The 23,772-nt window shown below is 45.1% G+C and overlaps 1 protein-coding gene across 1 annotated transcript; it reads left to right on the forward strand.

Moving 5' to 3' along the window:
- Window positions 1-13,510: 13,510 nt before the first annotated feature.
- Window positions 13,511-16,871, forward strand: TCF21 (transcription factor 21). The gene is made up of 2 exons (XM_006932032.5): window positions 13,511-14,500; window positions 16,275-16,871. The coding sequence occupies exons 1-2, from the start codon at window positions 14,051-14,053 to the stop codon at window positions 16,362-16,364; spliced, it is 540 nt and encodes a 179-aa protein (XP_006932094.1). The 5' UTR covers window positions 13,511-14,050; the 3' UTR covers window positions 16,365-16,871.
- The last annotated feature ends 6,901 nt before the right edge of the window (window positions 16,872-23,772 follow it).

Raw genomic sequence — 23,772 nt, forward strand, 5'->3', positions numbered from 1 at the left:
ATGTCTGATACAACATGAGTTGTTTTCATATGTCAATATTTTGTTTAAGAAAAAAAAAAGAACACATCCGAACCAAGCATCACTAAATAATTTAGTGATGACAGCACACCTAGAGAATGTCGGGGCGCCTGGGTGGCGCAGTCAGTTAAGCGTCCGACTTCAGCCAGGTCACGATCTCGCGCTCCGTGAGTTCGAGCCCCGCGTCAGGCTCTGGGCTGATGGCTCGGAGCCTGGAGCCTGTTTCCCATTCTGTGTCTCCCTCTCTCTCTGCCCCTCCCCCGTTCATGCTCTGTCTTTCTCTGTCCCAAAAATAAATAAACGTTGAAAAAAAAAATTAAAAAAAAAAAAAAAAAAAAAGAGAATGTCTCAGGAAAGTCGTGTATTTCTTCCACCAATTGAGTGGACTTCTATTAGTATTAGTTGCTGTTCAAGACCCAAGTCAGTTCTCCTATCTCACCAAAAACCCCAATAGAAAGAAAACCATGGAGGAAGAGGGTTTGCTTGCCATCTCTACCCTATCTTCAACCCATCAAGGTCATGTGCTGAAATTACATTTCCCAATACAGTGCAAAGCATTAAAATACAAATCCCTAGAAACCAGACAGCTCATTGTATGATGTCCCATGTTCTATCTTGACCGTTTAAGGCATTCCATAATCTTTATAAACCTACAGTGCAAACAAAGGATCTTTGTCTTGACAATATCCTACAGGGAAATAATAGAAATATGTTTTTACTTCCATGCTAAAGTTGAAATCACTCCCAAAGCTCACTGAGGCTAGAATGTGATCAAAATCATTGTATTAAATAACAGTCTTAACCAAATATCACAAATGCCATAATTAAAGGTAAATGCCAGAACACATATATGGTCTCTTACTTTCCGAGGGCCTTTAAATTAATGTTTTGCAAACTTGTATTTTAGCAATGGAATCCTTACTCCAAACACACCTTCTCTCATTTGTAACTGTGTTTGCGAGTATTTGATTTACTTATTTGCAAGTTTACAATTAATGGCTCTTTATGAAGAACAGTTATTCATTCTTTTCTTCATTTGTATTTGTCAATGTTGAGAAGAAAATGTTGTGTACTCCAAAGATTTGTTATATCATGACAAAGAAGAGAAATTCAGTTAGCTGTCCCTGTTTATCGGTGAACTGGTTGTGTGAACAGAGATGGGGATAGGACAGCACTTGTGTTGGGCAGAGCAGCTGGCCGGGTCCTTATTGGCCCCAGCTTCCACCAAAAGGCCAAACAACACAGACCATTCCCTGCATCCATAATAAATTTTCATTGGTTGTATTGCATTCATGTCATCTTTTAAATTAAGATATCTTTAATCAAAAAAAGAGAGTATATCCTGCCCTTTCGGTGAAGTAATAACACAACTGAAAGAACCCAAAGGGGGAAAAAAAGAGATCTGTTTGGGGTGCCTGAGTGACTCATTTGGTTAAGTGTCTAACTCTTGATTTAGGTTCAGGTCATGATCTCACAGTTGTGAGATCAGGCTCCGTGCTAAGTGTGGAGTCTGCTTGGGATTCTCTCTCTCCCTCTTTTTCTGTCCCTCCCCCACTCATGCTCACTCCCTCTCTCTCAAAATAAAGAAATAAACATTTAAGAAAGAAAGAAAGAAAGAAAGAAAGAAAGAAAGAAAGAAAGAAAGAAAGAAAGAAAAGAAAGGAAGAAAGTCTGTTTCACAAGGCTTCTTCCACAATGGAAAAAAATTACCATAAATAAGAAAACAAAAGAAATGCCATCAAATTTGCATAATCTATGTAATGTTTCTAAGGCTATCTATTGTTTGGGAAGTCTATGAGGCTTTTGATGTAATGGATAAAAGTCCACAAGGAATGGGGAAGGCCACCATATTTAGTGTAAGATTATCCAGCATTAGATATTGACTTTGAACAGTTTTTAAAGAAAGGCAATGTAAGGGGGAGCTAAGAATACAAAATACGATTAAATATTCAAAGGTGAGACACTTCAGCCTTTCATGCTTTTAACATAACTATAGATTAATTTTTGAAATTTCTCTTTAAAGGCAAAATAATGAACCATACATGCAATCATTGGTTCAGTTCTTAGATAATTTTTTAAGACTTGATCTTTCATAAGACTTGAAATGTATGTGAATATAAATATATATGTAAAAATTAAAATAGATATATGTATTTGAGTAACATTAAAACAGAGACTTCACAGGGGCGCCTGGGTGACTCAGTGGGTTGAGTATCCGACTTCAGCTTAGGTCATGATCTCGCAGTTCGTGAGTTGGAGCTCCATGTCAGGCTCTGTGCTGATAGCTGGAGCCTGCCTCGGATTCTGTGTCTCCTTCTCTATCTGCCTCGTTCGTGCTCTGGGTCTCTCTCTCAAAAATAAATAAACATTAAAAAAATCGAGGCTTCATGATTCTATTACCTGTCTCCATTTCATGGGACATCATTAAATAGATGTAAATATATTATTAGAAAAGTATGATTATTTTTCCTTCTGTTCTGTAAGCTTAAAACTTTTATTGAAGAATGTCATTTTAAAGAGTGCCTTTGGTTTATTGGTTGGGGGTTCCCCCCATCACCAGAAGTGAAGTTTGGCCATTTGCCGTGCATATAAAGATCCAATATAAGTTTAAATTTCTTCATGATGCAAATAAATGACTAATTATATATTTTTTACCCACTCTAATTCTTTCAGTCTGTGAAGACCCAACTTAGACCCTGGCTCATGGTCATATGTAGTGTAAATCACAAAAATGGAGACTTATGTGGTTTGAAGTATCTCTCCAAAATTCACATCCACCCCAAACCTCAGAATGTGACTCTCATCCAGACGTAGGATCTTTGCAGATATAATAAAGGTAAGAATCAAAATGAGATCCTAGTAGACTAGAATGTGCCCTAAACTTAATGCGAGTATGATTATAAAAGACAGGAAAGGATACAAAAACACTCCAAGAGAAGCCCCTCTGATGATGAAGATGGTAAGCAACGTAATGTGGCCACAAGCAAAGGAACACGGGGACCACCAGAAGGGAAAAGGGCAAGGGAGGGTACTTCCCTAGAACCTTCAGAGAGAGAGTTTGGCCTTATGAACACCTCGATTTTCAACTTCTGGACTCCAGAACTGTGAGAGAACAAATTTCTGTTGCTGTAAGTCACTCAGTTTGTGGTAATTGATTATAGTAACCCTAGGAAATGAATACAAGCTTTAAAATCTCTGAATTCAGGGCACCTGGGTGACTCGGCTGGTTAAGTATACGACTCTTGATTTCAGGTCAGGTCACGATCTCACGGTTGTGAGATCGAGCCCCATGTTGGGCTCTGCCCTGACAGCACGGAGTCTGCTTGGGATTCTCTCGCTCCCTCTCTCTCTGCTCCTCCCCCACTCACACACTCTCTTTCTCTCTCTCTCTCTCTCAAAATAAATATTTAAAAGAATAATAAATAAAATAATAAAATAAAATAAAATAAAATAAAATAAAATAAAATAAAATAAAATAACATCTCTGAATTCATTTGCCAGTCATGAACAGACAAGGGCTATTCGAGGTATTGGTCTTTCTTGGGGACAATGAACTCGGAGGCAAGATCCTAGGATGTGATCATTTTAGCCGTCAGTGACAGCAAGTTTTTTTTTGCTTGTTTGCTTTGTGGTTTTATTTTGTTTTAGTGAGATCTAATTTTAAACGTCGGTAATACAAACCCAAACACAGAAGCAGATCATCCTCACTGTGAATAGTTTAATTTCCTTTTGTAAGAAACTCAAGCAATTATTTAGGATGGACCCATACCCAGGCAAAAGGGAAAATCATTTGTTAATAGAATTTCAATCCTTCATAAAAATCACAAAGTATTCAAAAGGGATGCTAACCCAGTATCAGTTTTAAAATAATCATCCCCGGGGCGCCTGGGTGGCTCAGTTGCTTGAGTGTCCAACTTCAGCTCAGATCACGATCTCGCGGTCTATGAGTTCGAGCCCCGCATCAGACTCACGGCTGGCAGCACAGAGCCTGCTTCAGGTCCTCTGTCCCCCTCCCTCTCTGCCTCCCTCTGGCTCACACTCTCTCTCTCTCAAAAATGAGTAAATATTTAAAAATGTTTTAAAATAAAATAATAAAATAAAATAATATTTTATCCCCTAATAAAAGGGTGATATAAATATAAGTATAAACAATATATATCAGTGGTATAAATTGCTTCTTATGAGGCTCTTACAAAACATGCTATCTATTTATTCTACCATGATCTGGACTAAATAAATTTAATGTGGAAGAAAAAAATGATCGCTAATGAAACAACCCTTCAAATCACCAGAAGGTGAGGGGAAAGACTAGAGTAGCTATAACTTAATGCTGAAGATAATTTTAATTTTATGACTGAGACCATAGCTGCTTTTCAACCAAAATAACAGAAATCTAGATTTTATTGGAACTACTCCTCTCCCTTGACCACACACACTTTTTAAGGTTTAGGTTTTAGACAAGGTGTATCTTCTTTGTGTGTTGTTTGTTGTTGCTCTTATTCAACAACAACAACAACAAACAACAGAATGCTACTGTCAAAAGGGCCTTAGATGGGCACCTGGATGGCTTAGTCGGTTAAGCATCCGACTTCGGCTCAGGTCATGATCTCATGGTTCGTGAGTTCGAGCCCCGCGTCGGGCTCTGTGCTGACAGCTCGGAGCCTGGAGCCCGCTTTGGATTCAGTGTCCCTCTCTCACTCTGCCCCAACCCCACTTTCACTCTGTCTCTCAAAAATGAATAAATGTTAAATTTTTTTTTAAAAACAGGGCCTTAGCGACAATTATAACATCCAACATCAGAACAGCCATCAATATTTATAAGTATTCACTGCATGTTAATCACTAAACTAAATCATTTACATATATCCTCTAAGCTAATGCACCCCATCCCTGCTTGCACCATATTAAACAGGACAGTAAAATCCAGCATAACTAAGAGACTTATCTGAGCTTACACAACTAGTTAGTCATGTAAGCAGAAGTTGGATCTGGTCTCTTCTTACACAGTCCAAAAGTGTTCCGCTCTGTCACAGAGAAAAGGACAAGAGGAGCAAAAGTCATGATTCTTTTAAGGATATTCAGGTTTTATAGTTTAAAACCTGGGATGGAATTATTATACATTTAACATTTAGTTCACCCTTCTGCCCAAATTCATTTGAGAAGTGTTTTAGTCTACCCTTCTTGGGCAGACTATTTCATTGTGGTCAGTTTTGCAATTGGGTTAAAAGAAAAGAACTCACTTACTCATGTAAGGGGAAGTTTAGGGTCTGCCCAGCATTCTAGCTGAAAATAATACTGGCTTGGGGCACTGGGGTGGCTCAGTCGATTGAGCGTCTGACTTTGACCCAGGTCATGGTCTCGCAATTTGTGAGTTCGAGCCCTGCATCGGGCTCTGTGCCGACAGCTCGGAGTCTGGAGCCTGCTTCGGATTCTGTGTCTCCTTCTCTCTCTGCCCCTCCCCCGCTTGTGCTCTGTCTCTCTCTATCAAAAATAAATAAAAATATTTTTAAAAATTAAAGAAAAAAAAGAAAAGAATACTGGCTTTATCTAAAATATGTCAGAGTGACCAGTGAAAAAGACCCCAGTAGAGTCAATCCATTGTTTGTTTTGTCTATAAGTAATCCCCCAAAAATGTTTGGCAAATTTTATTACCGAATTGATCTAACCCATGTCTATTTCTGTGTGGGAGCTGTGTGGTATACTCAAAGGCACTGGATAAAGAATTCCTAGATTCTTCTACTAATGGCTTCTTTAGAATTGATTTAGAGCTTCTGACTAAAGAATGGTCCTCCTTTCTTTAGGAGGATTGCCCTTTGCAAATTTTAGGAATGAGTATCAGATGACCCTCCTCGTCATAGACCATGAATCTGGATTTAAAGCTCTTCCTCCTAATGATCCCTCAAAGAATAAAAACTAAGACAAACAATGCTGGGAGTTTGTTATTCTTAGGGTTGTCATTGACATCGGTATAATGACATTGGTATATGGTAAACCCTCAAATGACACAAGAGCCTTAGGGATATCTTAATCCCGAGTAGTCTGAAAATTGGAAATAATAATGAATTAAAAAACACACATTTTTCCAGTTACATTTCTAAAGAGAAGCGGTATGGACTGACTTGTGTCCTCTCCCCCCAATTAAATAAGCAACTTAGGGGCCTTTAGTGAGGGCCAATGGTTGTTAGTAATAGCTTTAACAACCTGCACATTTTTCACTGGTTGATCTTCAAAAACAGCAACTCTATAGAGTCATTTACTGAGTAGAAATTAGTGACCGCTGTGCTTGGAATGGTCCACATGGATGAGCGCTCTCACATACGAAGTCAGAGGTAGGTTGTTAAATATTTTCCGAGCTCCACATAAGGACTGAAGCCCACGGATGCTTGATTTGAACTCATCATAAACTTCATAGAACTTGTGATCTGCATTTTCTATCAGAGTCAAACTATTCTACTATTCCACATATGTCAACTTAATCCCTTGTGCTACAAATGTACTGGCAGAGACGGAATTGGCTTCCCTTCTTTTTATAAACGGATCCCCCCAACTCCGAATTTAGGCTGAGCATATTTAGAGACTGTACTGCCAAACTTTTCCTTTTCCGGCTAAAGAGGCTGATATGATGGGAGCAGAAGTGATATGTACAACTTCCAGATCTTCCTATAAGGAACCCACTTACCCTTCACCATTTTTCTGCCCCCTTCCTGAGAACTGTGAAGGGTAAGCAGACTTCGTCTCTGTATGGGAAGGCACCTCCACTCAAGGACGAGAGCAACAAGACAGATGGAACCCCAGTCTTAGTGTGTCTTTGTGGGGCAGTTACTCATCCATCCTGGACCACTGCCCTGGGTCTGCATGGATAAGAGAGAGAGAAGTAAGTTTGTGGTTTGTCTGAGCCACCTTATTTTTGGCGTTGTGTTAGTTCTCTAAATAAATATCTTACAGTTTACAGTGTACTTTCCATATGCTATGGTCTAGAACATCCATTCATTCATTTGCCAGCTATTTATTAAGTGCGTATTATTTTGCAGCCCTGCTCTAGGCTCAGAGCCCAAAACTGAGCAAGGCACACAAAGTCCCTGCACTCCTAAAGCTTTCATTATAGCGAGGAGGGAGGAAGGGGAGTCAACCGACAATCATAAACATGAAATGAAACGAAATAATTTCACAACATGTTAACTATTTAAAGTAAAGGCTCTAGAGTCAGATTGTGTTTAAACCTTGACTCTGCCATTTATTCACCAGTCTCCAAGGATGATAACCACCATTGCCACCCCTGCCATTGAACTATACCTCCTGGGATTCATATTCTTGTATAGGTCCCTTCCCTTGACTCTGGGCAGGCCCCATGACTTGATTTTGACAAACAGAATGAAGCAGAAGTGATGTTGTCTGTCTTCCAAAGATAGATCATAAGAAGACTTTCAGTTTCCTTCTGGGTCCTGTGGAATGTTCACAAAGAAAGAAGCCAGCCACCATGTAAGAAGTTCAACCACCTGAGACTGCCATGCGGGGGAAGCCATGTGGAGAGGCTATATATAGAGAGACGCCTGACCAGTCCCTGCCTGTTCTAGCCATCCCTGCTGAGACACTGGGTGTCACCTAGCTGAACCCAGTCAACCCACAGAAATAAAAGAAATAACTTACATCGCTAATTTGGGTTGTTACACAGCAATGGACAACTGGAACAGCCACTTTCTGAGTGAAACACATTTCCTAATCTCTCTATGCATTGGTTTTTTCATCTGTAAGGTTCCTATGTCACGAAATTGTTATTAGAACTAAATGGATTAATCTGGAAAGTGCTTACAACAGTGTCTGGTTTGTGATAAACATTTAGTAAATGGTAGCTACTATCACTATGGCTAATAAATAAAGGGGGATGATGGACAAAAATATTCCTAAGTGTGGATGCTCAAGGAAGTTCTAACAGAGAAGGTGACATTTGAGCTCAGGCCTGAAAAGTAAGGAGCCAATCATGCAGAGAGCTAAAGAGAAGCATCTCAACAGAAAGAACCAGGACAAAGGTCCTAAGGTAAGCAGGGATACAGTGTCATTGAGGGACACGGACATGGGCCAGTGTGGTTGGAAGGTGGTAAGCAAAGTAGAATCATGCCAGCCGTGATAAGGAATTTGGATTTTATATCAAACACAATGGGAAGCTTTAAGGGATTTGAAGCAGTGGAATAACTTGGACCACTCTGTTGGAAATGGATTTTAAAAGGGCAGGAATAGAAACAAAAGAATCTTCTTAGAGACTTTTTTTTAAATTTTTTTTTAATCTTTATTTATTTTTGAGAGAAAGAGAGAGAGAGAGAGAGACAGGGCATGATCAGGGGAGGAACAGAGAGAGAAGGAGACACAGAATCCGAAGCAGGCTCCAGGCTCCGAGCTGTCAGCACAGGGCCCGACAGCGGGGCTCGAACTCACAAACGGTGACATCATGACCTGAGCCGAAGTCGGGTGCCCGACCGACTGAGCCACCCAGGCGCCCCCATCTCTTGGAGACTTTCAAAGTCATCTGCGGAAAAGGTTTTGATGACTTGAACCAGAATTTAGCTGAGGAGATGGAGAAAAGAAGGCAGATTTGAGGACGTGCTCACTGAATGCATGGCCCCTGGCCTGCCCAATGGGGCTCTCCTAGGAGAGAAGAGATTTTAACAAGGTTGTTCTGGAATTGACACTACTTGAACCCCTTGGGCAGAGTTGTAAACTTACAACCAGGGACGGCTGAATCTATTTTGTTTTCTATAATTCAAGGTTCAGGTGTTACGGATTCTCGGTACTAAACCGGAAATAACAGGATAAAAGTTTTTCTCATGCATCTTACTGTTATTCAACTAGGAAAACCCATTCAAAGCACTCTGGCTTCACGGAAGGAGCATTACAAGGCAAATCTGGACACAGGTTCAAGCGGTCGTACTGTCATTGATGACTCAGGTGAACCTGCCACATAGGCTTTCCTAGGTTCTCAGCCCTTCCAATTCTGATCATCTATTACTTCAGGGTTCTATTTTAAAATACTACCCCACTTGGAAATATTTCATGTTCCTGAGGTTAGCAGTCGCATTCTCAGTACTTTGCTTCTGGTCCTGCAATCTACACGCCATGACTCTTAGCTCCTCAAGCCTAAAAGCACCTGCCGCAAGGACGTAATCGCAAGGAGCTCATCCCCAGAAATAGGCTTCAATGTCAATGCGCATCTTCTCCTAACCCGACAGGAAGAAGGCTGACAGCCAGTTGGCCTGTTTTATAGTCATCAATGAACATAGTGAACGTCATGTGCTTCACAGGTTATCTTTCATGTAATCCACAAGATTTATTTTTTTAGGAAAATGTGAAAGGATTTGCTCTCAGCCTTGACATTAAGATACAGGTAAGTTGGGGCGCCTGGGTGGCGCAGTCGGTTAAGCGTCCGACTTCAGCCAGGTCACGATCTCGCGGTCCGGGAGTTCGAGCCCCGCGTCGGGCGCTGGGCTGATGGCTCAGAGCCTGGAGCCTGTTTCCGATTCTGTGTCTCCCTCTCTCTCTGCCCCTCCCCCGTTCATGCTCTGTCTCTCTCTGTCCCAAAAATAAATAAACGTTGAAAAAAAAATTTTTTTTAAAAAGATACAGGTAAGTCATTACTCAAGCAAGTTTTTCTAAAACTTCATTGTTACGGGTGGAAAGTTTCTGGCACACGTTCTATTAAAATTTTCATTTCACATAACAGCTCTTTCTGTAACAGTGAAACCGAAAGGAGAGATTCTACAGAAGATGGAAGAAGTGAGGCAAAGATCCTCACTCAGTACCCGATTGCAGAGTTGTTCAAGTTTTCCTCTCCTTTTTCCTGATAGCGAGTAGGTCTGATACAATTATTCTCATACTGAAGACTTGGGAAGACATGAAACTGAGTTTGTAGAGTTTCTACTTCTCACCACGTGCCGGAGTTTCCTTCAACCCACTTGCTTCTTAAGGTAAACTCTGTCCTTCATGTACACGGGCTTGGCTGCTTTCAAAATCACATTGTGGAGCAAGGTTGCTTCTTGGATCTAAGAGCCATGGTGAATTTGGACTTTCTTTGGATTTCAGTGTTGTTTTTTTTTTGCTAGCTGTAAATCTTAGTGTTGTGGCTTTGGAGGTACAATTAGTTGAATTAAACGTGGAAAGGGAGAAGGGGTTGGTGAATACTGAGAGGACCTCTGGTTGCTGATGATCATAATTGATGTTGGGTAAAGATAACAGTAACACCCTGCATCACTAGATTGACCTCCTTAGACAGCCACTAACCTCACTCACTAGTGTTCTACTCACATTGACTGCCAGAATATAACAGGCCAGCCCCATTACGATTTGGAACAAGTAAGGGGAGATAATGCCCATCTTGTAAATTAAGTTAAAAAGGTAAAAAAAAAAAATAGAATCAGATTTCAATAGGCTTATAAGCAGGAGATGGAAAACGATCAACAACAAAGGGTACAGATTAGGTTGAACAGAGAAAAAGGCACTGATTTGCATGGAAGGCGCAGACATTGTTGAAAAGGTGGTTACCATTAAGTAAAGAGAATAACACATCTAGAGGTGTTCGTTAGAAGTGACGGGGAAACAAAGAGAATTGGCAGTTTTGGCAATGTGCCAGCCTGTGTGCTTCCTGGCCAGGTAATGGAGAGTTCGAGAAAATAATTCAAATTTTAATTTGAAGACATAACTCCCCCCACGCCTGGGAAAGAAAATGTGATGGCGTACAAAGTCAGTTCTGAAGAAGCCTGTGAAGTTTCCCTTCTCATATAAAAGGAAGCAAATTATTTCATCCAAGCACAACTGGATCAAATTGGAACTTCCTGAAGTTATCAGTTGATAAACCAGGATTTAAGTTCAAGGATACATTCCACACCTAATCTTCATTTTACAACCTTTAGAGCTAGATTTTTCCTTAGCACTGAAATCTTTCGAAGATAGTCTGTCTTTCAAAACAAATTGTTAGAAGTGTGTTGCAAATTGGCCAGATGTCTCTGGGGCAGAAACTCTGTCTTTAAAAGTGAGGCAAGAACTTTTAGTAACTACCTCGCGCCTTCAAACCATGAGCTTTCTAGTTAGCGTTTGAAACAGTAACGTTCAGAGTATTTCCCTTGTTATCAAAAGAGTTAATACAGCTTCTCAAAAGCGCTTCTTTTCTTTCTCTTCTCACAGAGTATAGTTTATATTTGGGGAGAATTTGGCACAGCTTAAGTTACAGCCTAACTGATTTTCTTAGTAGAATCCAGCAATAAGGAATTTCTCCCACCCATTTTCCCCTAAGTGTTTATGAGCAGGGATAGGCACAAAATGTCAAGAGAAAAGATGCAGTATTCATATTAATCTACTTTCTTCAAGACGTCACATCAGGACGCCTAAATAATGGCCTTTTCCACATCTTCACATCCCAAACTGGTCACCATCCCTTGGCGAGTTTTCGCAAACACCCCGAAGTTCATTATCAACCCACTAGCCCTTGTCAGCCTAACTGTATCACCATAGGATAAGTGGACTTAATTCTTGCTTATCAAAAAAAAAAAAAGGTAATAATAATAACTGCTAGGCACATAAATCAATGTGTGGCATGAAGCTAGTCTCGCTCTCTTCCAGAAATTTCTATTTCCAAGTTTCAGACCTTGAAAACATAGACAGCAGAAATCTGGTACTTATTTCTATGATGGTTGCTATCCCCCAAATAGCCTGAGCAGCCTAACAACTGAGATGTGGCAGAAAACCAGACCCTTCCCCCTCCCCTCAAACATGAGTGCTCCAGGACCCAAAAGCTTTATAGCTTAATAGCTTGGCATGTGGTAAGGCCACGGTTCTGATTCTTAATTTTTATCCCCCTCCAGAGTCCCAGTGAATAAATAAATAAATAAATTGTGGTTGTTTTGCAGCTACCTCAGTAGCTACAAAAATACATAACACGTTGCACAAAGTGCTGGCCAAAGCCCACTTTCATGACTCTCACGCCTTACTAAGACCAAGAAATGGGAGGGAAAACCCAAGAATCAGCTGGGGAAACGTCTAGCGGGCCTGCGGGGTGTTCTCTTAACGCTGTCGTAGATCTCGGATTAAATTATTATGCTTCTTCTGTGTTGTAGTACCGGGTCAGTTGTGCAGGAGGACAAAGGCAACTTCAACTTGATATTTCTGTCATCCCTGCTGTGGGAAGAGTCCTGTTCCTGGTTTATAACATCAATCACTCTCACAATAAATCTTGGTGGTGGATATGGTCATTTAAAGCTCCACCTGCACAAACAACAGAAAATAAGAGAGCTCATAAATCTCTACGCTGGTGATTAACAAATTTTGGACCCTGGGCAAAGATATTATGGGGAGGGGTTCTCACTAATTCATTAATAAAGACTGATTTGCTGACAATCTGTTTAGTTTACAGCATGGGGGAAAGCAAACAAGACCCTGCTAACAAAACAAAACGTTAGAGGTTAGTGAATTCCCAGCTGAGCCCCGGATTAGAGATATGATATCTTAATGTAGGAGAGGGGTGCAGACTCCAGCCCAAACCTCAGAAGCTGCTCTTACACTCTGCTCCAGCCTCTGTCTTCGCTGCCTAACTGCAAGGAAAAAGAAAACCTGGAGAAGAGTCAGTAAGAGAGATCCGTGCACTCCATCTCTCCAATTTTGTGGATTGTATTCAACCTCTTGGCTTTCCGGTTCCCTTTGCTTTTTTCTACTTAGTCTCCAGATTTTCTTATCCTCCAGGAAAAAATGATCCCTGCTGGGGTTAGAGATAGGAAAACAAACAAACAAACAAACAAACAAAAAACACCTTTCCCGAAGGGATAATACTGCTTAGTGTTTTGCCAGATCAGCTTCCTATGGGGAACCCCGATAGCAAGGAAGACAGAGGTAAGGAAGACGCAAAGGCAGCAGGATTGGGAGGGCGAGGGCAAGTCCCAGGCCAGGTAATATCTGAGAGCAGCTGAGAGAGTCTTAAGACATTATTAAATGTATCTCTAGAAAGAAATGCAGGGGACAGTTTTAATTCCGTCAAGAAAAGATGATCAATTAGCAAAATACTTTCCACACACTCATATTACTCTATCTCATGCCCACGAAGCTGTGTGTGTTGCACATGGGCGTGCGATGGTCTAGTACGTTTGGGTACACACAGGCAGCTCCTTGATCTCTTTAAAGTGGCCGGGTGCGGACAGATGCTTTGGTGCTTTCTCTGCATCCATCCTAAAGATTCTGTGAAGCACTTGTTTCCTTCGTTTACCCCGGTGAAGGTGGGACGATAGCTCGGCAAAGCCACAAGGGCATTCTGGGGTGCTGGCGGGAGGGAGTCGACCCCTGCCTGGATTTTAATTGGTGTTTTAATTGGGGGAGGGAAGGGGGGACGACAGGGGGATGCTTGTGAGATTTGCGGTCGGTCGGAAGGCCTAGAAAGGGCAAAAGGAGCTGATCATTTCCCCGAAGTCCTGGGTAACAACCGGCTAGGACCTCTGAAGAGGGAAAACAGGCCGGAGGAGACGGCCCAGGAGAGGGGCTGTGGGTGGGGCACGCTCCTCCTCGGCTCTAGCGGAAGAAGGTGACCCGCATTCGCGTGTGGCCCTTGAGTCGATCCACACTGCGAGTTGGAAACGGGGATCCGTGCGCAGGAGTTTCCCTCCGGTGGTGAAAGGGGTCGAAGAGTCCGCCGGGGCCTAGCAGGCCCCTCCCCTGGGCTACAAGGACCCGCCTCTCTATTCCCCAGATAAATTCCTAGTGTCCACCAAATTCCTCAGCGCTCTCTCACACTCCTCTGCGGCCAGGACTCCGGGGGTGGGGACACAGAGCTGGGTTCCTCCCCGCAGAAGTCCTCTCGGTTCCTTCTCACAGCTCTGCGAAGGGGAAAAGGAGTGTAAGACTCAACCAGCCCCCCGACTCCCGCTCCCAGCACGAGGTGGCCGCTCCGCCCTCCACCCCCGGGGGCCCACTGGTTTGGGGCTCGCGCTCGCTCGCTCTCTGTCTCTCTCTCTCTCTCTCTCTCTCTCTCTCTCTCTCTCTCTCTCTCTGATCCTCTCCCCCAAACATGTCCACCGGCTCCCTCAGCGATGTGGAGGACCTCCAAGAGGTGGAGATGCTGGACTGCGACGGGCTGAAAATGGACTCGGGCAAGGAGTTTGTGACTTCCAACGAGAGCACCGAGGAGAGCTCCAACTGCGAGGCGGGGTCGCCCCAGAAGGGCCGCGGAGGCCTGGGCAAGAGGAGGAAGGCGCCCACCAAGAAGAGCCCCTTGGGCGGCGTCAGCCAGGAGGGGAAGCAGGTCCAGCGCAACGCGGCCAACGCGCGCGAGAGGGCCCGGATGCGGGTGCTGAGCAAGGCCTTCTCCAGGCTCAAGACCACCTTGCCCTGGGTGCCCCCGGACACCAAGCTCTCCAAGCTGGACACGCTCAGGCTGGCGTCCAGCTACATCGCGCACTTGAGGCAGATCCTGGCGAACGACAAGTACGAGAACGGTTACATTCACCCGGTCAACCTGGTAAGTCCGCGGGGGCCCGCGAGGCGGGCCGGGCGTCCCCGCCCAGCGCGCCCGCGGCGCGGTGAGCGCGCGCGCGCCCCGGCCACCACCAGCCCCGCGCGCCTCTGGGGACCTTTGCGGGCGATCCGCGCTGAGAGCCGCTGGAGCGGGGATGATTTATGCAAGTGCTTAACGTGGCAGCCCAATTAAGATTTTTGCAAGTGTCCTGAGCTGGCAGCGAGGAGGGATCCCCCCGCGCCCGCGCCATCAGGGCTGATGTGGGACAGGGAACCCCGACGAGATGCTGCGCGCCCACAAAGGCATTTTATTCATCTCTTTCTTCTTCTTTTAGCCGACGAGACCTTGATTTTCCCCTCCAATTTTTGTACATAAAAACACCCAGCTCCGCTTCCCTCCCAAGTATATTTAGGACCATTAGATAGTATAGACAAACTCGTGCCCCCATAATTGTCATCTAAGCCCCCAACTGCTTAAATATTCTGCGCTTCTCTTATAAGCACGTCAACATTTTTAAACCCCAGGAATTCTAGTAAACATCAGCATAATCCGCAGATTCTCACAAACATCAGTGTCATAAATAATATTCGAATAGGTCACTCTTGCCCAAGATTTAAAAACGTGTTACATTTTATCTTAAAAAATAATGACCTTTCAGTCTGTCTTTAAAAAAAAAAAAAAAAAAAAAGGAATGCTCATTGAGGCTAAATTTTTCTCAAATGCATGTTGCCATGCAAGAAGCATGGTTTAACTCCTTTTTGATTTGACTTCATTTTAAAACTTGCAGGCTCTAAAGAAAAACAACCACAACTTACTAGCACCTTTGTTTATACATGATAAGAAGGAGAGGTTTTCCTCTTGAAAGTCGCCTTATCGGCCAGCACTAGCGGGAGAGGTTTGAAGCTTTGAATCCTCTTCTCACTGAATTGGTTTCAGGAATTGGGGGGAGGGGATGCGGAAGCACACTTTACCCTGGTAAATATTTTCCCCCTCTGATCTCAGTTTTATTTTATTTCTTTCGAATAAGGTGAGTAGATAGCTTTCTTAAAATCTGGAACCAAAGTGAAAGTACTTACCTCATTTACAGTTGCTCCTGCGTTCATCTCTGAACAGGAAACTTGAGTGAGCTGTGTTGTAGAACGCCTGGGAGAAGAGAAAAGGCAGTGCTCGCTCAGCCCAGTAGGAAGATGATGTTAAATAAAATAGGCGCGTATATTCTTTTATTAGCATTATTTTTGTTCCCTGAAGAACCAGTGGTTCGTTTAGCAACTGTGGTCAAAGCCCGCGTGTGTGAGGGAGGAAATGAAAGTTGGCAGGAGAAAAACAGATGGGGGTGAAAGCCGGAGGGGGGAAACCTGACCGCGGCCTCGGAAGAGGCCTCCGAAAGCCGCTTCGCCTCGAGCCTGGTATCCACTTGCCACGAGGTCCTACTTGGCTGCCCAGCTCAGGCTGACCGTGGCCTCGGCCTCCGGGCTGGGCCACGGCCCCAGCCACTTTGGGCTTTCCAAGGGCCCCCTCTCTTGGGGTTCCCTTACAACCTAGGATGAACCTCTTTGCTCCAACACCCGGAGCAGCGACTTGGCGCCAACACTGCTTTTTCTTTATCCAGCCACCGGGCGCACTAGAACCCCGAGTAAATTGCAGAGATAACGGGTTTTTACAACTCACCGCCTGCCCCCATCTCGCCCTCTCCTCTCTGGTCGCAGGCTCTGAGCCCACCCCATCCCCCCGCCCCCTCCGTTGCCACTTACCTCCAACGCCCTCTTCTTTCCTGCAGACGTGGCCCTTTATGGTGGCCGGGAAACCCGAGAGTGACCTGAAAGAAGTGGTGACCGCGAGCCGCTTATGTGGAACCACAGCATCCTGACCTTGGAGGTGCGAGTCTGGGAAAGGCGCGCTCCCGGGGGGAGCGGGCCCGAGTCTGGGAAAGGCGCGCTCCCGGGGGGAGCCGGCCCCGGGAAGGCGACCCCTGCCCTCCCTGCTCTCTGTCTCTGCTTCCCTCTCGCGACGCTCCTCTCCCTACGCCCCCCCCCCCCACCTCGAGAACACTTTACAGCGACGAGGAGATTCGTTTCCAAACCAGAGGAGATCAATTGTACTTACAAAGATTCCCATCTATTTAACTTTATTAACTTCTACCGTGAATGACTCTGCGAGCCTTGCTGGTCCAAGTGCCATACGTAATTATAAATATATAAATAGATAATAAGAGCATATCGACGTGTATCTTTTGTACAATATGTTGTAAATTGTAGACCATAGAATAGCTGACTTTGACAGTCACATTTATAAAGTAATTCACGTAAAGATATATATTTTTTTCAAACAGGTTTTGCTACTTTCAAAAATAAATCTTTCTTTATATTGCTAAAAAGCCCTGACATTAGTGTGATTTCTTTGGGAAAAAAAAAAAAAACATTATTTGTAACAGAAGAGCTGGGGACTATGGGGAAGCTTGTCAATAAAGGCGGTTCTTTTGAACCTCAAGCCAAAGTTCTAGAGAGGGGAAAAGATTCAGTTTCCACTGTCAAGGTGCAGATCTCATTTTGCACTGAAACGTCCAAAAGAAACTCTGGTCTCAGGTTTGCAAGTTACTTTGAAGGCAATTATAAAGAATGTAGTCGTGAACCCAAACGGGCAGTGTTGAAGTTACCAACAGTGACACGATTCGAGGGAAAAGCACACCAGAAAAGGAAAATCCGCGTTTCGTGTATTCGCAGTGTAATTCCTGACCCGGGCACTCAGGTAAATTTCACGTTTTTCAACTGTGTAGCCGCAGACAGGAGCCCGAACAACCCACAGCGCCAGAATGGGAGGAAGTAATGCGAGTCACGAGAAGTGTAAATTCCGTAACCTTGAGGATGCGTGTTAACATCTAGAGAGTGCTGCAACATACATTATCGATTTCTTCTTAGTAATTAATGAGTTACTTCCAACACCAATCGTGCCTGCCTCTCGGTTACTGTTACGGGTAGTCCACGCCTTCAGCTCCCCGCCACGACTTCCGGAAGACTGGGTTTTAATTTAAACATCGTCCAGGCTACGGAACAGCTCGTCGGGGAAGATTAAGTAGAGATAAACAGAGAGGCGAGGCCGAGGAGCCTGGAACCGGGTTCACTCGCTGCCCCAGCGCAGCCCGCAGCGGCCGATGAGCCAGATGCCCCCAGGCTGTTTAATGTTCGGGGTTATGACCGCAGTGTTTACAAGACGTCTTCGGTTATTTATACTGTTATTCCTCGCAGAGGGCCTTGAAACTTCCGCTTCATTTGCTCTTTCTTTTCGATTTCTTTCCCCTCTTTTTCTCGGCTCTGTTTGGTACCTGGAGTAAGAGCTCCCGGTCCACCTCCTGCACCTCCGACCAACCTCAAGGCTGCTTGGTGGGTGGCACCCTCAGCCTGGCCTTTTGGGGAGAAGCCGGCGAAGCTCGCCCGACAGGTGAACCGCTGTGCCTGGTGGTTCTGGGCCGGTGATGGCATTACCAAGCACAATTCTCCATTCTCCAAGGGCCGGGAACTTCGCTGACTTCTAATCTGCGTTCCTGTCCCTGTCATTTGCACGTCGGAGGACGTCTCTGGACGTCTGGCTTTTCTACCCCTCCCCCAGCCCCCACTTGACCTTTAGGAGCGCATTTCAAGCTCTGGCCACCTCCACCTTCCCCAAACTCCCGCCTTCTGTTCCGTCAGGTCACTTCTACTAGAGGGCCAGTACCCTCCCCTCCATGATTCTGAATCCAAGTCAGAGATGATGGGTCCCAACTGTTTGCATTTCACGCTCAGCAAAATTTCCAAACTTGCTCACAGTTCTGAGCACTTGAGTCAGGTGGTCCATAGAGAAGAAACTTCTGCTTGCTCATTCTGTGGACCCCAAACCGCAAGAGGATTTTTTTTCTTAAGTCCGATGCCTCCTTCCTATGATTTGAAGCCTTTGCTTTCAGCTTGAGGATGAGGCTATGAATAGGGAACATATGAGTTAAGCCCTAGTTCTGCCTCTGGCTTTTCACTGAAAGCACTCGGATCCTCAGTTTTCTCATCTCTGAAAATGGGGATAAATGTTAACATAATCATACTCATACTTTTCCTCTTTTGCCTTGCACAGCCTTAATAAGACCCAGAGGAGATTATATTTGTGTAATTGCTTTATAAAGGAAAAGATCTGTGCAAATATCAGTGATTTTCACTAAGTGGCCAGAAATGAGCTGTCCATGCCTGACCCGACCTGAAAGTGTCTCAGCCAGGAAGCCCGAAGCGTATGTGTTTATAACACATAGGTGATGCTCTTTTTATTGCTGGAACAAAACGCCTTCCTCCCTTGATGCAACGCTGAAGGTTACAATTTTTCTTTCTGCCCCCCATGTACCTTTACCCTTCCCCAATGTTCTCCAGATTTGTTGACAGCTTTCTACCGATGTGACTATTTCCTAAAATTCTAGAACCCAGATTTCAAAGATCAAAGACAGGGCTGAGATCAGCAAATAGGAAGGCTACAGGAAGATCTGCCCACAAGGGCCTCAGCCAGGAGGCAGGGTTGTACTTGGGATCCCATGGTTGTGCACCCAAGGGAGCAGGCAACACTGTGGGGATGACTGGGTTATGGCTCCCGCTTGCCCCAGGAACATGGCAATGTGACCGCCCCAAACATCTTCATATACACATCCACAGTCTAAATGATTCCTCCCCATTGGCCCTTCTCTTCGGCCAGCCAGCCAGACCCCCGCACTCTCACACCCACCACGCCCAACTTTCCAGCATCTGCTGTCCTCCTGGTAATGGTCAGCCTACCTGTGTCCAGCCTAGGTACCTGGTGTGCCTTGATTTGAAAAGGAGGCAAGTGGCACCTGGAGAAGGAATGGGAGACCTCCTTTGCTGCTTGCCAGAGGGGCGTGAGGGGTGGAGCATGTCCTGTCTGTGACCTCTTAGTTATGAAAACTATCTTAGAAGGTGTTTTCATAAGAAGGTGTTTCAGAAGAACAACCCAAACAGGTTGTAGAAGCCTGGAAGATAAACGTGTCTTTGCGTGCTCAGGAGGAGACAGATATTAACACTGGACTGTAGCTGGGGAAGTCCCCCTTCTCTCTCTCTCTCTCTAACTCTCTCTCCCTCATTCTGATTGCTTTATGACTTTTTACGTGCAACTCACTGCGCTTCTCTCAGGTGTTTCTCTACTGTGAAATCAGAGACTTCTTTCTAAAAAGAGAAGTGGTAAACAAGACCTGGGAATGCTGGTTATACTGCTGGTTAGTGGGAAATACTGCCCAAGGAGACTTCTAAGCCGGTGGTTGTTTCAGGGTGTGCCATCCAGAATTACCTGGATGGCTGGCGGAAGTAGATTGTCGGGTTACAACACACACACCCCAGTTCCGGATTCAAAAAGCCTGGGATGGGGCCCCAGCGTTTCTATGTCTCACAATTTCCCAGGGGACGTTGATGCTGCTGGCCCAGGAACCGCACGTTGAGAATCACTGTTTGGGGATCTGTCGCAAGGAAACCAAAGAAGCGAATGCAGAGACAAAGAAAATATTTGGGAAATTTTCTCTCAAGGGGTTGCACGTTCTGAGGTCTGCCTTCGTGTCCTTTTCTACTCCCTCCACGGGGCATGCAGTGTCTGCCTAATGCTTAAATGCCAGCGGGGAAATCAACCCACTCGTCCCAAGAGATGTGTGGCTGGACCCTCTGTATCGACGTTTGTGCGTCTTGTGCTCTCCAGACAGATTTCGGTCCTCAGTCTACTACGAGTTACAGACCTGGATGGATTAAGGTCCTGCTGCTGTTAGCTCCTTTGCGACCCCTAAGGGGGAGAGAAATATGGGCACCCGGCATCCACGCCCCCTGCGACTCCCCGGTTGCGCAGAAGGTCCAGCGAAGATTTCCCTTTCACTCCAGTGGTAGGAGGAGGATTGGCTCCGGGATGGGGCCCTGGGCGTCGGGCGGGCTCGTGGGAAGTCCGCCGGAGTTGGGACGCAGGGGCGCCGGACGGGTGGTGAGCGCCGGGTGTGGCTCGCAGGCTGGGCGGGGCCCCGAGCCCAGAGGACAAGTGGGGAAAGGCGGGTTTTCCTCCGCGGCTTTTCCACCCCCCCCCCCCCCCCCCCAGAGCTGATGGAAGAAGGCAGGAGGAGAAGGAAGGGCGCTCCGAGCTCCGAGCTGCAGCCTACACGGCCTTTTCCGGGCGCCGCCTCCGCAACAGCGGGGTACGTGTTCGGACCGCCCCGCGCGGAGGCGCCACCCGGGGAGGATTCTCGGGTTAGGACCCGGCACGGCCACCGAGGGGAGGCGCCCGCCCCACGCCGTTAGCGAGCCGAGCTTCCTTTCCTGGCTCTGCATCCTTCCCTCCAGATGCTGGCTGTGCCCCTGCAAGCTCGCGAGCTGCGAGCTGCCAGCCGCATCGAGAGCTCCTCTGGTCCCGCTGGGCTGCACGCGCCTTTGATCTTCAGATCCGGGCGGGCTCCGCGGCCCCCCCCCCCTCCTCCCAGGTCACGGTCACGGAAGGATTACCCACCCCCGGGACAGGGCTTAAAATCCCCTCCCCAGGGCAGAGGGAGGAGAAAGGAGTGAAAAGGTGGAGAGAACTGCCGTTTAGAACACAGTAGAGAGGCGACTTCTCCGAGGAACAACTTCATCCTTGTCCCCCAGCACCCAGCGTGGCGGTGCCCGACTCCTCCAGAAATGTGGAATCAAGAGGGAATCACTGACTGTCCGAGGCTATGGTGAAGGAAGCTGGGGCAAAGAAACTGACAGCAGGGCTGTTGCTGTGCTCGAATTGAAACTGAACTCTTACCATGAAGCCTCGGTACATATTTGATAGAAGCATAGACAAGCAGACATGATGGGACTAGGTGGCGTCCCCCGCCCCCCCCCCCCCCCGCTCCCGACGCTCAGATGAAATCTGTTCTTTTTTTCCCTTCCAGTAGAAGATGACATTATTGGTTTTGAATTTATATGGCCCTTGGGTCAGAATCGTTAGCTTAAAAGGAGCTTTGAGTAGCAAAATAATATGAGACACCTTATAAGAATAAAATGATCCCAGGACCTTATTTTAAAATTAATCCAGTTGGTGATATTAATCCAGTTGAATTAATCCAGTTGAATTAATCCAGTTATCCAGTTGGTGATAAGGAAGTAGTTGGTTGCCTTTTAAGGATGCAGTTAGATCTTCATCTAGTGAGTGATATAGTGGAAAGAGCTTTTGATTAAGTCCTTGAACAGGAGACTTGACCATTTAGACCTTGGTTCTTCCATCTATAAAATGAGTATAATAATGACTCCTTTGATAACATAATGTCTAGTGCATGTTAGACACTAATTAATATTTATTGTTCTCCTCTCTTCTGCCCTTCTTCTGGACCTTAAGTTATAAAAGTGTCTCAACGAATGATACGCATTTACCCTAAACGGTTATCTAGCCAGTGGTAAACAATATTAAATTCTTGTGATGATCTAATCACCTCGGGTTATCTTGAATGTCATTAAGACAGGTTACTTTCAAGTGTTGTGTTTCTTCAGTGAGACCTCACCACCTTAGGGGCAGTGGAAGCTACTCGAAATTCTGTATTTTTCAGCCTTTATCACTTTATCAATAGCAGGTAATTCTTATTTTGTTTCATTTCTCTGTTTATGTATTGAGTTGTGTGTATCTTCTCTAGCTCTATGAGAACAAGGGCGAGGTCAGGCTCGTTCGCCTTGGTTTTCCCAGTACCTAGCACAGGGACAGGCACATGGCAAGTGCTTGAAGAAGAATGAATGCAAAAAGCTTAATAAGTTTCTTAGAGATGTCTCTGTGTGGTAAGTTCATGTTGCATTGCTGTAACCACAGGCTGGTTGACATATATTGTCTAATCTTAATTTTAGAATCTGGTGATGAACACTTACTCTGTAATAATTTAAAAAGTCACCACCAATTCCATCAAAAGGGAATTACCCTGACACATTGGTCCTCATCATATTAGGATTTTTTTTTTTTTTTTTTTTTTTAGCACTGAAACCCAGGAAAGGTCTATATTAAGTATTGTGTCTTTCAGAACATTGTGGGTCTCCCTTCAACATCCTTACCATCACTGGGGAGTGGTCACCTCTACATTGTTCTGCTTGGTTCCTGGGGTCTTTGACTAATCAATTTCATTAGAATTCCTTTTTCTTCTGCATTTTATGTGAATACCACCACCTTCTGCTGCCCCCTAATCTCTTTCTTTCAGGCATCTGTCACCCACTCAATAGCTCCTTCCTCCACCATTTTTTTTTTCTTAACAAGCTTTCTTTTTCTCCCCACCAAGGACTAAAAAGAAACCCAAGACATCTCTAAACCCAGGGGAATTTTTCAAACCAGCAGGGGTCATTTGGTTACAAGGAATAAAAATCCCTTCAAACTCGCTCAAATAAAAAGGGGAATGAGGCATTGTAAAGATAGTCCGAGGAATTTGGCTGACATCTCCAGGCAGAGAATAAACAGTAGGGAAAATCTACTGGGAAACTGAAAGTTTGGAGCGAAACACCCTCTCTCTCTCTCTGAGACCTGAACTCTGCTTTTTCCACCAGTCCTCTGCATTTTCTCCTCTGATTTTTTGTGATGAGTCACTTCCTACTCCTCCTGAACTTTTTTTTTCTTTTTTACATTTTAGAGAGAGAGAGAACAGACAAGCAGGGGAGAGGGGCAGAGAGAGACAGAATCTAAAGCAGCCTCCATGCTCGGTCCGATATGGGGTTCAATCCCATAACCCTGGGATCGTGACCTGAGCCAAAATCAAGAATTGGAGGCTCAACTGACTGAGCCACCCAGGCGCGTCTCCTGAACTTGGTATTTTATATGCGGTTGGTGGGTTAGGTTGCTGACCATGGCCCCAGTTCCACATATAGTTACAGCTCCACTTTCCAAAATTTCAACCTCCACATGTCTTAATTTGAATTCTCAAGATAGGGACTTGTTCTAAGAAGCTCTGAATAAACTCTCCAAATCAGTTGTATGCCTCTTGCCCTGTCAACTTTGGTTGGCTGGAGATGGATGGACAGGTTGGTTACTGACCAAGGCAGATTTTATGAAATGGAGGCTTTAGGTGAGACAAGAATCCCAAATCTGCTTGCTGTAAATGTAACCTAAGGCAATTAGGGCTGGGGTGTCTGCATATGGGCCACCTCGTTTTATTCTGCTACACCAACGGCGAGCAGCATGTGATGGGGAAAAGGTCAAGTTCGCAGGTCTTATTGTGTCTATGTTGTGGGAATGAGTGGGGATAACAACAGCAATAAAACATATATTCATAGAACCCACATGATCTGCTTCATGGAATA

Source organism: Felis catus, chromosome B2 (genome assembly GCF_018350175.1).
Source record: "Felis catus isolate Fca126 chromosome B2, F.catus_Fca126_mat1.0, whole genome shotgun sequence".
Classification (NCBI taxonomy): Eukaryota; Metazoa; Chordata; class Mammalia; order Carnivora; family Felidae; genus Felis; species Felis catus.

Bases quoted from the DNA above. Each gene is read 5' to 3' on its own strand.
- TCF21 (XM_006932032.5), top strand. From the start codon at position 14,051: ATGTCCACCGGCTCCCTCAGCGATGTGGAGGACCTCCAAGAGGTGGAG. The intron at 14,501-16,274 runs GTAAGTCCGCGG...TCTTTCCTGCAG, and splicing joins ACATTCACCCGGTCAACCTG to ACGTGGCCCTTTATGGTGGC.